The sequence below is a fragment of the Mauremys reevesii genome, linkage group 15, assembly GCF_016161935.1.
Source record: "Mauremys reevesii isolate NIE-2019 linkage group 15, ASM1616193v1, whole genome shotgun sequence".
NCBI lineage: Eukaryota > Metazoa > Chordata > Testudines > Geoemydidae > Mauremys > Mauremys reevesii.
Genome location: NC_052637.1, coordinates 618,229 through 633,859, shown reverse-complemented (window position 1 = coordinate 633,859; position 15,631 = coordinate 618,229). Strand labels below are relative to the sequence as shown.

Sequence of the window (15,631 nt, the reverse complement as noted above, 5' to 3'; positions counted from 1 at the left end):
TGGTGAATTCTGGGGCCATGGGGAGAGAACCCACCAGTGGGGCAATGAGGCAGCAGGAAACTCACGGGCAAGCACAGGACTCGGCTGGCACTGGTGACAGGGCAGTCCAGGGAGGGTGTCCATTAAAAGCTGGAAGTCCCCTTGCCCTTGAACTTACACCCACATCCAGGAGCCAGATGGTCTCCCAAGGGTGGCCCAGTTCTGAGGCTGTGAGCCTGAGGGGAGGAGACCAGGTCTGGCTTAATTTAAAAAAAATCGCTTTGTTTCTGCTGCCCTCCTCGGCCGGAAAGCGCTATACAGCTGTACAGAGTCCATAGAAAGGGGGTAGCCTCCCCCAATAACCCAGTCCTGAGGGGTCTCCGGGGCCTCTAGCCCAGCTCCTCCCGTGTCTTGCCCACTTTCTTGGGCAGCTTCTTAGCAGAGGCGTCCTCCAGCTCCTTCGCCTTGTAGTAATGAGGGGCCACCTCCAGCAGCCACGTGCTGTCGATCTCTATGACCTGCGGGGAGGAGACAAGGGGTCAGCAAGTGCCCCCTTTGGTGCAGCACCTCCTAGTGGACGAGGAAACAACAAGAGGGAACTGGGCAGTGGTCCAGAATGCCAGGACTGGCCCTTTAAATAAATCTGGGGCTAAAAGCTCCACCCCTTTTATGCTAATGAAGTCTATCTCCACTCCCAGCAGGAAGGGGAAGGGGCTAACAGGGATCAGAGGTTCCACAGCAGGAGCTACCCCTTCTCAGGGAGGACAGAACAGGAAGGGGGCCTTCTGGTGGCTGGAGGGTGCAGTGCAGCAATACTAGGTACAGGGCTGGCTGCCCCAGCCGGAGTAAGCTGTACCCAAGCGCTGCTGCCCATGGTCTCTCCTTGGCACCACTGTACCAGGGCTTTAAGCCCCTCCCCTCTAGGCTGTGAGAGAGGAAGCATCCCACAATGCTCTGGGCCCCCACCTCAAGGCTCCTGCCCCGGAGATGGGAGTCCCAGCATGTCCCGCTGCTGCCGGCGGGCGTACCTGTCTCATGAACTCTTTGGTGGTGAAGACCAGCTCATGGTAGATGAGCCAGCGGGGCTGCTCCTCGAAGAGGCAGCTGTTGGGGTGGACGAAGACCGTCTGCTGGTGCTTGACCGTCTTGTAGCCGGTGCGGGTCAGGCGGGCCGTGTGGTAGAAGAAGCCAGCGGTGATGGCCTGGGAGGGAGAGCAGGGAGGGTCAGCGAGGGAAGGGAAGGTGGTGGGGGAGTGGGACAGGGCAGTGGGGGCGGGGGTTACCTTGCGGATGGGAACGTAGTCTCCCTCGCTGGAGGTGAGGTCCACCTCGATGCGCTCCATCAGCCCCTCCAGCTGCTCCCGCACGTCCCGCGCCCGTCTCATGGAGCGGAACTGGATGAAGTTCTCGTAGCACCACTGCATGGAGAAAGCGCTCTCCACCCACTGGGGGTGGGGCAGGGGGCAGAGCCAGCTGTGAGCCTGGGCTCCCCGCAGGGGCCGCTCGGAGACCCTGTACCATAACCCAGTCCCCAGGGCAGGGGCTGGATTGGAGCCAGTGCCCCCACAGGAGGAATAGGGGGCATATCACATTCCCCTCCGCCATGGGGCTGGATTGGAGCAAGCACACCCAGTGTGTCCCATTCCCTACCCCAGCCAGCCAGTCCCCAGCACCCCATGGAGGTGGGGGGGGACCCCATGTCCCAGTCCCCATCCCCAGGCCAGCCAGTCTCCCACCCTGGGGCTGGATCAGAGTCGGTGCCACCTAGGGGGAAAGGGGCTGTGTCCCATCCCTGACCACCCAGTCCCCCCACCTTAGGCTGGATCAGAGGGGGCACTGCCCCCCACCCCTTCAGGGGGGGGGGAAGGCCCCGTGTCCCTTCCCTGCCCCCTCACCTGGGTGTAGACGTTGAGCAAGACCAGATGGTCCCCGCCAGGCAGGAAGAAGTTCATGCGGGCGTTGTCAGCGTGCACCACCTTGTCCTTGGGCCGGTAGAAGATGGAGTTGTTGACGGACAGCATGGCTGCGATGGAGAGGATCTGCTCTGAGCACTTGTACCTGCGGAGCCCCGGGGGGAGGCAGCGTTAGAGAGCGGGGCAGCCTGCCCCCGGAGAGCTGACCAGAATGGGGCTTGGGAAACGTGACCCTTCAGGGGCTAAGGCGGCTGGTGAGCCCGGGGCAGGCTGCGGCCCAGCAGCTGAGCCTGGGTGGAGGTGAGAGAGGAGCCAGGGATCAGGGCACTAGAGCTTTTGAAGAGGAAAGGGGGACTCACTGCTCTGAGGCCAGGATCATCTTGGACAGCATGGGGTCCACGGGCAGCTCTGCCATCTTCCGGCCCAGCTGGGAGAGAGACACGTTGTTAGAGACTGGGTTCCCTCACCTTCTGATCCCCCCATGGGCCCATCTAGCCTGCTATCCCATCTGCTGGCCACCCTGGATCAGACCTATAGGCCCATCCAGCTCTGCCCTTCTCTCCCGAGACAGCAAAGCCCTCCCCATGCTATGGCTCACCGGTCAGTGTTATCCCACGGAGGGATGGGTGTGTGTGTGAAGATTCCTTCCTGACCCCCCAGGCATGAGGCTCAGATCCTGCCCTGGAACATGGGGGTGTCCCAGCAGGGGAGTCCTGGGTCCCAACAAGCAAAGGTGCCCCTAGCAGCACAGAGACTCCCTATTTTTGCCATAGCAGGACCCCCCTTACCTTGGTGAGCTCCCCAAGGTGGTTGAGCGCGCCCAGGGCATACAGCTGCTCCAGGGCCAGCACCAGGGTCTCATGGGGGGGCGGGTCCATGAAGTCAAAGTGGATGAGGTCGTTGATGCCTGCAGGAGAGAGGGGGCCACATTTAAATCAGTAAGCAGGAAACCTCGATTGAAATCACCATTCTGCCTCTTGTTTTGCATTGGTACTTTGTAGATATTTGTCTAAAGCCAGACCGATCCTCACTGGTTGAGAACTGTTAGAACGTGCCAGTTTGCATCTCCGGCTAGCCTTCGCGGTAACCAGGCACTTCTTTTTGCTAGCCAGGACACACTAGATGGATACACCTTTATCTAAGCAATTAGAAGCTTCGCTTCCATTGGGATTCTTCATTTTTACATTGTTTATGATGTTAGAAAATGGCGAAGGATGCATCTCTGGTTGATGAACTGTTTACCCGTGATGTGTGTCAGGCAGCATTTTGGGATGGACATTGGAATTGAATTTTGGCATAATAAACCAGCATTGTAAAGCTGACTGAAATGTGCTGGAGCTGTAAAAAATAAATGTTTATTTAAACATGATTTGCATTTAGAACTAACCAATTTGTTAACCAAAGGATGTATTGTCTGTACTTGGTGAATAGAACTGATTATTTCCTGTGCCCGAGGGCTTAACGACTTTAGAACTAGTAGATCTCATCCTTGCCCACCTGGATTTTACCCATGGATTGGAAGAGGAAAACACCACCTAACCCAGAGGTCACCAAACTGTGGGGCATGCCCCGCTAGGGGGGCCTGAAGGAATGTCTGGGGGTAGGGGGGTGCAGCAGGGCCCAGGCCAGCCTCCACAGGGGGTGGAGAGGGAGCACCACCCATCCCTTCCCCTCCCCAGCTCAGCTGGGAGTGGGACCAGATCAGTGTCCCTGGTGCCCCATTCCTAGTCTCAGCGCAGCTCCACTCCCAGCCCCTGGCCACGGTTCTGTCCCAGGATCATAGCCACACCTGGCCATGGGCCCGGCTGCCAGCCCCCACTGCAGCCTGGCTATGGCTCCACTCCTGCCCCCACCCTTAGGCTTGGCCCAGCTACAGCCCTGCCCCTGGCCACAGCCCCCTTCCCCATATCCGTGTCTCCCTTCGCTGAGCTGTGGCCCCACTCCTAGCTTTCGCAGGGGGGGTGGACAGTGGTAAGGGGGGGAAAATGACCTAAATCGGTTTAACTTTGAATGGCCCAGTCATTAGACTGAATCCCATGAACAAAGTGAAATAATGACAATATTCTCTCTGCCCCTGCAGAAGAGGTTACAGCTGGCTTAGCACTTCAGCACACTCAGGGGCTTAGCCAGCGACTTGCCATGAACGCAGTGGCGTGACGTACTTTAAAAGTCCAACCAGTGTGTGCTGCTTGGCTAGTAACATAATATACATTCATCAAGGCAGCAGATGAGATGACGCTGAGGCCTTAACCCAGGCTGGCAGCCCTGCACATTTAATGTTAAATAGGTGATTTTTGAAAATCAACCAGTAGTTCATTTAAATACAACAGAGCTGATTAAAACAAATATGATTTTCATCCTCCTTGGAGTCAGGCAGTGAAGTTGGCTCCTCCCCACTGGGACCATTCCCCCCCCTGCCCCAGGGCAAGCTCCACCTCCCTCCCTCCCCCAGCAGGCCCCCTCCTCACCCAGACTCTTGAGCAGCAGCACCACGTTGCCCAGGTTGGTCCTCTGGATCTCAGGCACCGTGGTCTCCTCCATCTCGTTCTTGTAGGCCCAGGCAGTGTAGAGGCGGAAGCATTTCCCAGCAGCCACGCGCCCGGCGCGCCCGGCCCGCTGGTTGGCAGAGGCCTGGGGATGGGGAGACGGGGTGTGAGATGAGAGCACGTGCGGGGAGATACGGGACCCGCTGACCCCACGTGAAACCCCTGTAACCTGGGGCTCAGCCAGGCCCTATCGTCATGACATGGGAAATGGGGAGGAGAGGGGGATGTCCTGTATCTAGAGCAGGTCTTGGGGCTGTGGAGAAGTCCCCATACCCGGGAGCAGGGCATGACGATCAGGGACTCCAGGCCGGGACGGGCGCTGTACCCCGAGGTGGCGATTAGCGGGGCGAGGGGTCCCGTACCCGGGAGCAGGGCGTGACGATCAGGGACTCCAGGCCGGGACGGGCGCTGTACCCCGAGGTGGCGACGGGCGGCGGTCCCGTCCTGCGGGAGCAGGGCGATGTGACGAGGGACTCCAGGACAGGGCTGTACCCGAGGGGTGGTTGGGGAGCAGGGGTGGGGGCGGGCACTGTACCCGAGGTGGCGGGGAGCAGGGCATGACGATCAGGGACTCCAGGCCGGGACAGGGGCTGTACCCCGAGGGGGGTGGTTGGGGAGCAGGGGGTTGGGGCGGGCACTGTACCCCGAGGTGGCGATTAGCGGGGCAGGGGGTCCCGTACCCGGGAGCAGGGCGTGACGATCAGGGACTCCATGCCGGTGCGGGCGTTGTAGCTCTTTTGCTTGCAGAACCCCGGGTCGATGACGTAGATGATCCCATCAATAGTCAGCGAGGTCTCTGCGATGTTAGTCGCCACGACGACCTGCGAGGGGTGGGGAGACACCTCATCAGCTGGTGGAGGGGAAGGAGTCAGCCAGGCCTGGCCCACAGGGGACACCCTGGGGTCCCCCTGTGCAGTGGCCTGGGCTGGACAGGCTGGTCCTCTGGGCCTCAGTCAGTCACAGCTGCTGAGCAGGGACTGTGGGGGAGGAGCATATGCACCTAAGCACCACCCCCTCCACAGCTCCTCCTCTTTATAGTCCCACCCCTTCAAAAGCTCCTCCCTAAAGTACTAAGCTCCTCCCTTGCTGCCCCAACCCCACATACAAACTTCTTTCATCCCCTCCCTTCCCCAGCCACCTACCCCTGAAGCCACACCTCCGGAGCTGTAAGCCCCGCCCACTCAGCCAGGTACCCCATGTAGCCCTGCCCACAAAGCACTAAGCCCCTCCCATAAACCGAGCTACCCTTGAAGTCACGCCCCCAGAGACCTAAATCCCATCCTCTGAGCAATCTACTCACAAAACCACCCCCCCAGACCTCTAAGCTCCTCCCACAAGCCCATCTACCCCAAAGCCATGCTCCCAGATCACTAAATCAGCTACTCCTGACACCATGCCCCAGAGCTCACACCCCTTCCCCCACCTCAACCCCCTCCCCATAGGCCATGCCCAAGCCCATCTATCCCCCTGAAGCCCCACCCCAGAGGTGTAAGCTCCTCCCCTGCATCCCTACACCCCCCAAGCCCCGCCCCACCCCCCCTTACCTTCCGGGCCCCGGGCGGGGTGGGCTCGAAGATCTTGGCCTGCATGTCGGAGGGCAGGTTGGCGTAGATGGGCAGCACCAGCAGCTCGGGGATCTTGGAGCCCAGGCGGCGGCAGCGTTCCTGCAGCATCTCGCAGCAGGCCTCGATCTCCTCCTGCAGGGGGCGGAGCCAAAGGTGGGGTGGGGGTCAGACACTGCAGGGGGTGGGGCCAGGCCCTGTAGGGGGCAGGGCCAGGTACTTACCTGGCCGGTGAGAAAGACCAGGATGTCGCCAGGCGCCTGGGTGACGTGGATCTGCAGCACCGACACCACGCAGGCCTCCAGGTAATCGGCCTCGGGGGCCTAGAGAGGGGTCAGACCGGGGTCAGAGCTCAGCTCCCACAACTCCCTGCCCCATGGCGTGACTGGAACCTTCCTCCACCCTCAACATTCAGATACTGCTCCCCAGGCCCCTCCCTGTCCCCCCTCCAACCATCTCCTGGAGCCCTCCTCTCGGGCCTGCTCGGCCCCCTGGCTGCCTGCCTCATATACGCCCCACACCCTGCTCTCCCAGATCTCTCCATGCCGCCCCTGCTGGCCACGCCATGTTCCCGACCCACCTCTTTCTGGTCTTGCTGCCCCATCCTAGCCAACCATCTTCCCCACCCCAGAACCCGCTTAACAGTCCCTCCATGCCTTCCCTTGGGTCATGCTTCCCCTCCACCCCCCGAAAAAAATACTCTCCCCACACCACCCATCCTCCTAGGTCATGCTTCCTCCCCACTGTCCCCCCTGGCCACAATCTTCTCTATTCTTCCCCAGAACCCCTCCACCCACAATGATCCTGCCAAAATGCCCCATCCCCCACCTTCCCGCAGCCAGCAATCGTGCCATGCTGCCCCCGAGGGCCCCCCCATCTTCCCCCCACAGACCTTGGTGTAGAAGATGTCCACGGGGAAGCGGCGCCCGGGGATGCGGAAGATGGGTGCATCGTCGAAGAAGGTGGAGAACCGCTCGGTGTCCAGGGTGGCGCTGGCGATCAGCACCTTGAGCGCCGGGCGGAACCGGGCGATGTCCTTGATCAGGCCAAACAGGATGTCGGTGTGGAGGGTGCGCTCGTGGGCCTCGTCTATGATGATCACACTGCGCGAGGGAGACAGGGGGATGAGTGTGTCAGGAACGGTCTTGCTCCCTGCAGCACGGCGCCCCCTAGCGCCGCAATGGGGTATTGGTGCCAGCACTGAGTGCCGGAGGAGAGCGTCCCAGCCCCACCCCTGCAGCACGGCGCCCCCTAGAACCATATTGGGGTATTGGTGCCAGTACTGAGTGCCGGGGGTGAGCGTCCCAGCCCTGTCCCTTCCCGCCCCACAGCGAAGCTCACCTGTAGCTGGAGAGGTCGGGCTCGGTCAGGAACTCCCGCAGCAGCATGCCGTCCGTCATGTACTTGAGCAGCGTGCGCTCCGACGTGCAGTCCTCAAAGCGGATGCTGTAGCCCACCTGCCAGGCGGGAGGGATTAGCCCGAGCTACCGCAAACCACCGGCCAATACGAACGCAGCGTGGCTGGCACCCGTCGGCCAATGAGAGCACTCCACAGTCCTGCTCAGGGCACTGTTTTACAGTGGGCCCAGTTAATTGTAGTCGCAAGGAAAGAGACAAGGGCCTTTTCCCTCCACGGGACATCAGCTCCCAGCTGGTCCGAGGGCAGGGGGACTGGCTGGCTCGGGGGGGTAAGGAATGGGACACGGGAGTTTTCCCCTCTAGGGGGCACTGGCTCTGATCCAGCCCCAGGGCAAGGGGACTGGCTGGCCATGGGGCCTGTCCTCTCTAAGGGGGCCGCCTCTGGCTCAGGCAAGCGGGGAAGGGGACAACGAACCCACCAGTCACATACCTCATTTCCAAGCTTAACTCCCATTTCCTGGGAGACTCTGGCTGCGACACTCATGGCCGCCACTCGTCTGGGTTGGGTGCAGCCGATCTTCATCCCCTTCTCCGTGTAGCCCTGACAAAGGAAAGGAGACGGTCCAGGGACCGGATGGAAGTTTCCCAGGAGCAGCTGCCAGAGCAGAAATGCAGCTGCTTCTGGGGTGGGGCAGCCGGATAACAGCCTCACTGTCACACTGCACAGGGATCACTCGCCCGATGCAGAGAGGCAGCCACCTCTGGGGAGGGGTGCAACTGGGGTCAGCACTGACTGTGAGGGGAGAACACCCCCTGCTGAACCTCCCACCCCACTCCCTGTGGCACAGTGCCACCTAGTGCCAACCCACTGCATTGCGGTCAGCACTGATCGTGGGGAAACAGCGCCCCCTACTGAGCCTCCCAGCCTGCTCCCTGCAGCACAGTGCCCCCTAGCACTGGGATCAGCACTAACTGGGAGAGGAGAGTCCCCCCTCCCCTCCCAGTCCCCCATCCTGCCACATGGTTACCTCCTCGTACAGGTACTGGGGGATCTGCGTGGTCTTTCCAGAGCCCGTCTCCCCCTCGATGATGAGGATCTGGTGCTCGGCGATGGCCGCCAGCAGGTCCTGGCGGTAGGGGTAGACGGGCAGGCTGCGCCGCACCTCCTGCATGGACAGCTTCCGCCGCGCCGCCTCAGACAGCTCCGACTTCTCCTCCTGAGCAGGGGGACGGGACGCCATCAGCTCAGCCACCGCCCCTCCTCCCAGGCTGGGGGGACAGCTGCTGGATCTCCAGATGGGAGTCAAACCCATAGAGTTCTCGGTCCTCCCGGTGCCAGAGAGGACCAGGAGACGCAGGTTGGGGTGAGAGAGGGGGCTGGGAAGGCCATCGTTTCACCCAGTGGGGACTGTTCCCTTTCTGCTCACCCCATACAGCATCCCCTGCTCGTGGGCCTCCTCAGCGCTGCCCCAGCAGGGATCCCCCTCTAAGGGGCAGAGGGGAGCTCAGCACTGCGGCCTGTTCAGCTCTCAGGCTCCCTTGCTCAGACAAGGGGTGGAGGGAAGGGGTTTGGGATGGGACACCTGCCCTGCTGGGGGCTGGGCTGAGACCTGGTGACTTGTTACATCTAGATGGGAATGATCATCCTAGGCCCCACCCCCAAGCCAGGCAATCCCACCAGCGTGGGGCTGGATCAGAGCCAGTGACCCCTAGAGGGGAAGGGCCCCATGTCTCATTCCCCACCCCCCGAGCCAGCCAGTCCCTAGGGCCAGATCAGAGCTGGTGCCCCCGACAGGGGAAGGCTCCAGCCCCCATCTCTCACCTTGCCCTGGGCCGTGCCCTGCATATGCACAGCGCTGACGAAGTGGATCATCTCGTCCTCCTCCAGCACAAACTCATAGTCCTTGCAGGGGCGGCGCTGGCCGGCGTCACGGGCCCCGAAGCGCAGGGCAGCCGCCCCGATGTGATCCTCCTCCCAGCGCCTCTGCTCGTCCCGCGGCGTGGCGCGCTCGTCCGCCACCGGCTCCTCGTAGCGGTCGGGGATCTTCTGCCAGGGGAGAGCCAGGGGCTGTGTCACGGCACAGGGGATGCCGCGGGGGCAGGGCCAGGGAGAGCCCAGCTCTGGGGAAAGTCTGACGTCAACCCCGGCTGCGCATGGGCTGGGGGGTCAGCATTCAAGGGTCACCCCCAGACTGGAGCGGGGGATCCGGCAGGGCAGGAGGGATCACAGCCCAAGCTGCAGAGGGTCCAGATTTGAGTCCCCACCACAATCCTGCCCCTTCCGCCAGCCCAAAACTGGCCCTTCCCCGGGGGACCCCCACACAGTTCAGTACAACCAGCCCCAGGGGGAAGATGTTCCTCACCGCCAGCCATGCTGCTAATCCAACCCTCCTTCCTCCCAACAAGGGGACCACCCCAGGGAATGCCCATAGGGCACAGACCCCTCACCCTGCCGGGTCCTAACCCCCTTCCTTCACCTCCATCAGGAGTTCTCAAGTGGGTCACACTCCCGTCTCCTGCCACAGGGGCTCCCACACCCCTGCTGTCCCCCTCCTTCCATCTCGCCAGCCCCTGGGCAAGGACACCTGCCCCTTCCCGCCTCCTTTCTATGGGTCTACCGCCTGCAGATCACATGCCTCACTGGCCCCTATGAAGGGTACCAGGAAGACCTACACCTCCGGCCCTACCAATTCCCCAGCCCCATGGCAGGTACTTTGCTGCTGCTTCCCTCACTCCCCCCACTCCAAGATGGGTACCTTGTGGTGGCTCCCCCCCCACAGCAGGTACCTTGCCACAGCTCCCCCAGAGTGCTCCCCTGCCATGCTCTCTCTCAGAGAGCGCCCCCCACGTTGGGTACCTTCCCACGGCTCCCCCTCACTCCCCCATGGTGGGTACCTTGCCACGGCTTTCCTCAGGCATGTAGTAGCGGCTGCTCTTCTCCAGCTTCTCCTGCTCGCCTGCCCGTTTGTAGTCCTTGGCCAGGTCGCGCACCCGGCGCTTGTACTCCAGCTCCCGCCGCTCGGCCGTCGTCAGCTCCAGCTCCGAGAACAAGTGCTCCTCGTCCACAATCTCCGCCTCCAGGTCCTCCAGCTTGTCCCGCTCCCGCTTGGCCAGGTACTCCCGGCGCGACTTCTTCCGCAGCTCTGGGATCTGGGGGGGATGGAGAGGAGCTGAGGGCACCAGCTGGGAAGCCAGGACCCCTGGGTTCTAGCCCCAGCTTTGGGAAGGGAGTGGGCTCTAATAGGTTAGAGCAGGGGGGCTGTGAGTCCGGACTCCTGGGTTCTATCCCCAGTAGGGAGTTAGGGCCTGGATACCAGGCTAGATGGGCCCCACTGATTTGATCTGGGGTGGAAAGCAGAGAGGGATGCTGAGCTAGATGGGTCTGTACAGCTCCGATCAGCCAGGAGGTTTGACAGAAATACAGTAGGAGAAATACAAAGCCCTAACCATGGTTTTCTTGTCCTCTTCCGCCATCTTCAGTCGCTTCTGTGCCTCTTCGTAGGCCTGCGTCCAACAACAGGAGGGGGGAGAGACATTGATCAGGTTGTGTAGACAGTTCTTCCCCTCCCCTAAAGCAGACCCCAGCTGGCCCCTCTCTGAAGTAGGCTGGGCTGCAGACAGACTCCCTAGTGGGAAGGGCCCAAGAATTTCCAGGAGGGGCTCCCCAACTTGCTGATAAACTTGGAATTTTCTCCTCCTCCCCACAAATCCCTGCCCTCTGGCTCCGCTCCCTCCAGCGCTTGTGGGGTTCACAATCACCCTTTCAGGGAAGAAATCCAGCAGTAAGAGCACAACACGGGAGAGGCAGGTGGCATCGGGGACTCAGGAAGGGATCCTAGCAACGTGGGGGTGTGTGGAATCCTGGGATAGGATCCTGGCAGCAGGTGAGGTGGGTCAGAAGTGGGATCCCAAGACTGTGGCAGTGGAGGGGGGAGGTTCAGAGCAGAGAGGAATCCTGGCAGTGGGTGAGGAGGCATCTTGGCAGAGGGAGGTAGGGGGCTAGAGAGGGATCCCAGTTGTAGGACATACGGGAAGGGCTCAGGAAGGGACCCAGCTGCAGGGGTGGGGTGGGGGACGGATGCTGGCCGCAGGGACAGGCTCTGACCTTCTTGTCCGAGCGCTCCAGGATGTTCCTGGTCTTCTCCTTGTCCTTGCGCTTGACCCGTTCGGCGAAGGCGTCACGCTCCTCCAGGTCCTGCAGACGCTCTCGCTCGCTGCGGTCCCATTCGTCCTCGGAGTCCTTCCCCTCCAAGGATGGCTCCCTGCACCCGGGGAGCGATGAGAGACCACAATCAGGGCATTAGCCAGCTCCAGGGACCCCCCAGTGCAGGGGACTGTCCCCCTGCTCCACCCCCTGCGATCCCATGGAGGCTACACTCACGGCTCCCGCTCTGCTTCATTCTCTTCCTCCGACGCCTCCTCCTGCTTCCGGCGCAGGTGTTTGCGCCGCTTTTTGTGCTTCGCCTGCTCAGGCCGGCGCTTGGAGCCTGGGGCAGCCCCCCCATCCCCCTCCTCCTCCTCGCTGTCCTCCAGCAGCTGGTACGAGCGGTTCTTCTGCTGCATGGCCAGGGCCTCCCGCTCGGCCACCCGGGCTGGACGCTCCTGGGGGGCCGAACGTGGGATCTGAGAGTCGGGAGAGAGATGGGGATTTGAAACACCACACAGCCAGCGCACCCTCCCTGACCCCCAGCCTCCCCCATAAAGCTCCTCCCTTTAGTGCATTGGTCCCTCCCCTGCAGCTAGCTCCGCCCCCTTTGCAAAGGCTCCTCCCACTTTCACCCCTTCCCTGATAATCCTTCCCCTTCCCACATGGCCCTCACCCCGGTAACCCCCCCTACATCCTCCTCTCCCTCCCTCCACCTCCACACACTCCTCCAGCTGCCCCCACCCCATCTTCCCACAGACCCCACCCACTCCTCCATAGGCCCCGCCCACTAAGCTCACAGGACGCTCCCCTTGGCGCCTCCCCCATCCCCTCTGCTCCTGGCCCTTCCCCTTCAGCCCCGCTAACCCCACTCCCTCCTCTAAGCACCCCCCATGTGTCCCTCCTCTCCCCAGTCCCTTTAGCCCCAGTTAGCCCCTCCCCTCAACCCCACCGGCCCCTCCCCTACTATGTGACACTCTCCACTCAGTCCCGCCCCTCCATTAAGGGCCCGCCCCTCAGCCCTCAGACCCACTAGCCCCTCCCCCTCAGCCCAACTAGCCCCTCCTACTTCGGTTGGACCCGCCCCCTCAGCGCCCCTGCAGTGTGGCCCCGCCCACCTGCTCCCAGAGGCGCTGGGCGAAGGCGCGCACGGCCGGCTCGCTCACGCGCAGGGTCTCCGTCTCCTCCAGGCGGTTCAGCAGCTCGTCGGGGCTGCGGCTGCGCCGGGCCAGGCCGAGCAGGAACCCGACCACGTGCCGCTCGCTCAGCCCCAGCAGCGCGTGCAGCTCCCCCGACACCCACCGCTCCAGCGCCGCCATCCTCCCCCTGCCCGGCCGGGCCACCGTACCCCCGCCGGCCGCTTCCGGGCCACGTGACCCCACCGGACCAACCGCTTCCGGGGCTAAGGGGGGCGGGGTCTGTACAGTGCGCCGGCGCCGAGCCGCAATGAGGCAATTCCGCTCCGCCCTTTACCGTAATGAGCGGTATATGGACGGCAGACCTCTAAACCCATGTCTCGACGCTACCGTAATGAACAGAATAGCAACCGCAACAAAGAGCTCTGGTCGTAATACAGGAACATGATGAGCCTCCTCTTTTGAGGCCCACTCTTTGCAGTAATGACGGAAATATGAGTTCCTTCTTCTCAGGCGGACTCCTGAGATTCCCGTAATTACAGGAATACCAATTGCTCATTCACCAGCTGGTTTTGCTACCATAATTACAGGAATATAAGCCACCAGGCTCCCTACCGTCATCTCACCATGTGAGATGCACCCCACCACCTGTCTGCTTACCACAGGAGCTTGTGCCCCACCTACCCCCATTTTCACCTTGTACTGTCATTATGGATATACGCACCCCACCCCAGGGTTGGGCATTTTCCTGTAATTATCATCATGCCAACTGCAGCCACGAGCACAGCCCAGTTTGGGTCCTCATAGTACTTTGGTGGGGAGGCACGGCATAGAGAATCCAGGTCTTTACCGTAAGTGCAGGTATATGAGTCACTAACCCAAGCTAGGAATGTACTATAATTAGTGATCTATGATCCACAGGTGCAATTTTGGTCTGCACTGTAATTAATATAAACTGCAGCACCAATTCAGGTCTGTACCATAATTAACAATGTATGGACTCTAGCATGGATCTGTACCATAATTAACGAAGGACAGGTTACATCCAGAATGGGGTTTGCACCAGGGTACATGCCACAGCACCAAGGGCCAGTACTGTAGTGGTCAATGTATGGTCCCCGCTTTGAGTCAATCCTCTACCATAATTACTAGTTTATGAGCCTCAGCTCCTATTGGGACCTGTACCATAATAATTCGGGTGCAGGCTGCACCCTCAACTTGGCTCTTCACTATAATCGCCAGTTTATGACCCACAACTCCAGTCTATGGTCTGTACCATATAACCTGTATAAGAGCAGCAGCCCTGGTTCTGTTCTGCATCTTAATTGTTATATGAGCTGCAGCTGTACTCAAGCCCTCACCGTAATTATAACTATAGACGTGTCACCTCTCATTAAGGTCTTTGCCCCAACCAACTACCCTTGCACTAGCCAACATTATTACAATTATGAGCAGCTGCCCTAATTTGGTTCCTTATTGTAACTAGGTGTGTATCCACCACAGTCGGCTCTTTAACCATAGTTAACTGAGTATGAGTCAGCATCCTGCTTCCCTCCTCATGGTTACTGCAGTTACAAACCTATGAGCTGGTTCCTCAGGCCACATTGTACTGTATTTACTAGCGTATGAGTCAACTTCCTGACTAGGCTTTTTACCATATATACAGACAAATCATCTCCCTATCTGATTCTTTGTCTTATTCCTGGCCATGAGTCAACCCTATTTCTAGGCCTGTTAGTCACATTCTTCACTAGGCACTTTACCATGTTTCCAGGCATATGGAGTGTTTCCCTAACTGGCTCCGTACCATATTTAACAGTGTGTGAGTTGCCTTCCAAAGTAGGATCTTCACAGTTTTTACAGACCTGGCTCTTATATATATTTCCAGGCATATGAGTGGACTTCCCACACGTTATTTCATTGTCTCCAGCTTAACTCCAGCGATCAGCAAAGACTCATTCGCATCCTAGGCCCGTCTCAGTGCTGTTCTTTGATGGGTCGCTACAGCGGTGGCTGAGGGGTTAACTAGCCTTGTAGGATTTGATTTTTGCAACGCTGGCAGGGATTTCAACGCTCAGCCCCAGCAAACCAGTGCAGACTGACTGCTGGGAGTCAGGGAGACATGGGATGGAAGGCAGAGCAGCACCCACACCACTAGGAGGTGTGGGGGTACATTGTCTTCCATAGTGCAGAGCTCTGACTGCTGGGGGTGAGCAGGCGAGACAAGAGCAGGGGCTCCTGCATCATCAATGCCTCACCACTAGAGGGAGCGAGATGGGGAATGGGAATTAGGGTGCCCACAGGGCAGAGCTGTGACCACCAGGGGGCGCACAGGATCTGACAGTGCCAACCCTCATCCCCAAGGGGTGCATGGGAGGTCCTGGCGGCGCCCACCCTCACCTTCAGGGGGCACGTGGGAGCCAGGTCCTGGCAGCACCCACTCCTCACCCCCGGGGGCATGTGGGAACCAGGTCCTGGCAGCACCCACTCCTCACCCCCAGGGGGCACGTGGGAGCCAGGTCCTGGCAGCACCCACTCCTCACCCCCAGGGGGCACGTGGGATCCAGGTCCTGGCAGCACCCACTCATTCCAGACCCCGTGGGCCATAGACGACAGGAGGGCAGCTTCACGTGCAACATCTTTCTGTTTTATTATAATATATATAAAAAAACACTATTGGAACTGGCCGGATGCGGCCCCCTTCCCCTGCCAGCGCTTAGACGCAGCATCAGTGCCTCCTGCTCAGAGCAGGGTGGGAGTTAAAGGGAGGGGGGCGCTGATGCCTCGTTTAGCCCCACTCCCCTGTGACCACACGTCTGCCCCTGCTCCCTGGGCAGGGGGAGGAGCGTGCCGCATTTGTTCATTCGCTCACACCCTCGTTCCCGGGCGAGGATGCGGCTGCTCCCCCCAGTGCAAAGGAAAATGAATTAATAATAACAAGAACAAACTAAACTCACAGAGGAGGGGCTCATTCATCCATCCGTCCCTCCCC

The 15,631-nt window shown here is 60.3% G+C and overlaps 1 protein-coding gene across 1 annotated transcript; it reads right to left on the bottom strand.

The window, feature by feature from the left end:
- Positions 1-240: 240 nt before the first annotated feature.
- On the bottom strand, positions 241-12,915 carry DHX16 (DEAH-box helicase 16). Its single transcript, XM_039502169.1, has 20 exons — positions 12,622-12,915; positions 11,741-11,982; positions 11,465-11,621; positions 10,807-10,863; positions 10,255-10,509; positions 9,182-9,406; positions 8,388-8,576; positions 7,850-7,960; positions 7,342-7,457; positions 6,893-7,103; positions 6,225-6,323; positions 5,983-6,135; positions 5,119-5,259; positions 4,361-4,523; positions 2,681-2,799; positions 2,252-2,319; positions 1,875-2,037; positions 1,263-1,424; positions 1,008-1,181; positions 241-497 (listed from the first exon to the last, which is right to left on the bottom strand). Exons 1-20 carry the CDS (start codon positions 12,820-12,822, stop codon positions 369-371), a joined length of 3,135 nt encoding a protein of 1,044 aa, XP_039358103.1. The 5' UTR covers positions 12,823-12,915; the 3' UTR covers positions 241-368.
- Between the last annotated feature and the right edge of the window lie 2,716 nt (positions 12,916-15,631).

Bases quoted from the DNA above. Each gene is read 5' to 3' on its own strand.
- DHX16 (XM_039502169.1), bottom strand. From the start codon at position 12,822: ATGGCGGCGCTGGAGCGGTGGGTGTCGGGGGAGCTGCACGCGCTGCTG. The intron at 10,510-10,806 runs GTTAGGGCTTTG...CATCCCCCCCAG, and splicing joins AAGAGGACAAGAAAACCATG to ATCCCAGAGCTGCGGAAGAA. The intron at 4,524-5,118 runs GTACGGGACCCC...CCCCATCCCCAG, and splicing joins TCGTCACGCCCTGCTCCCGG to GCCTCTGCCAACCAGCGGGC.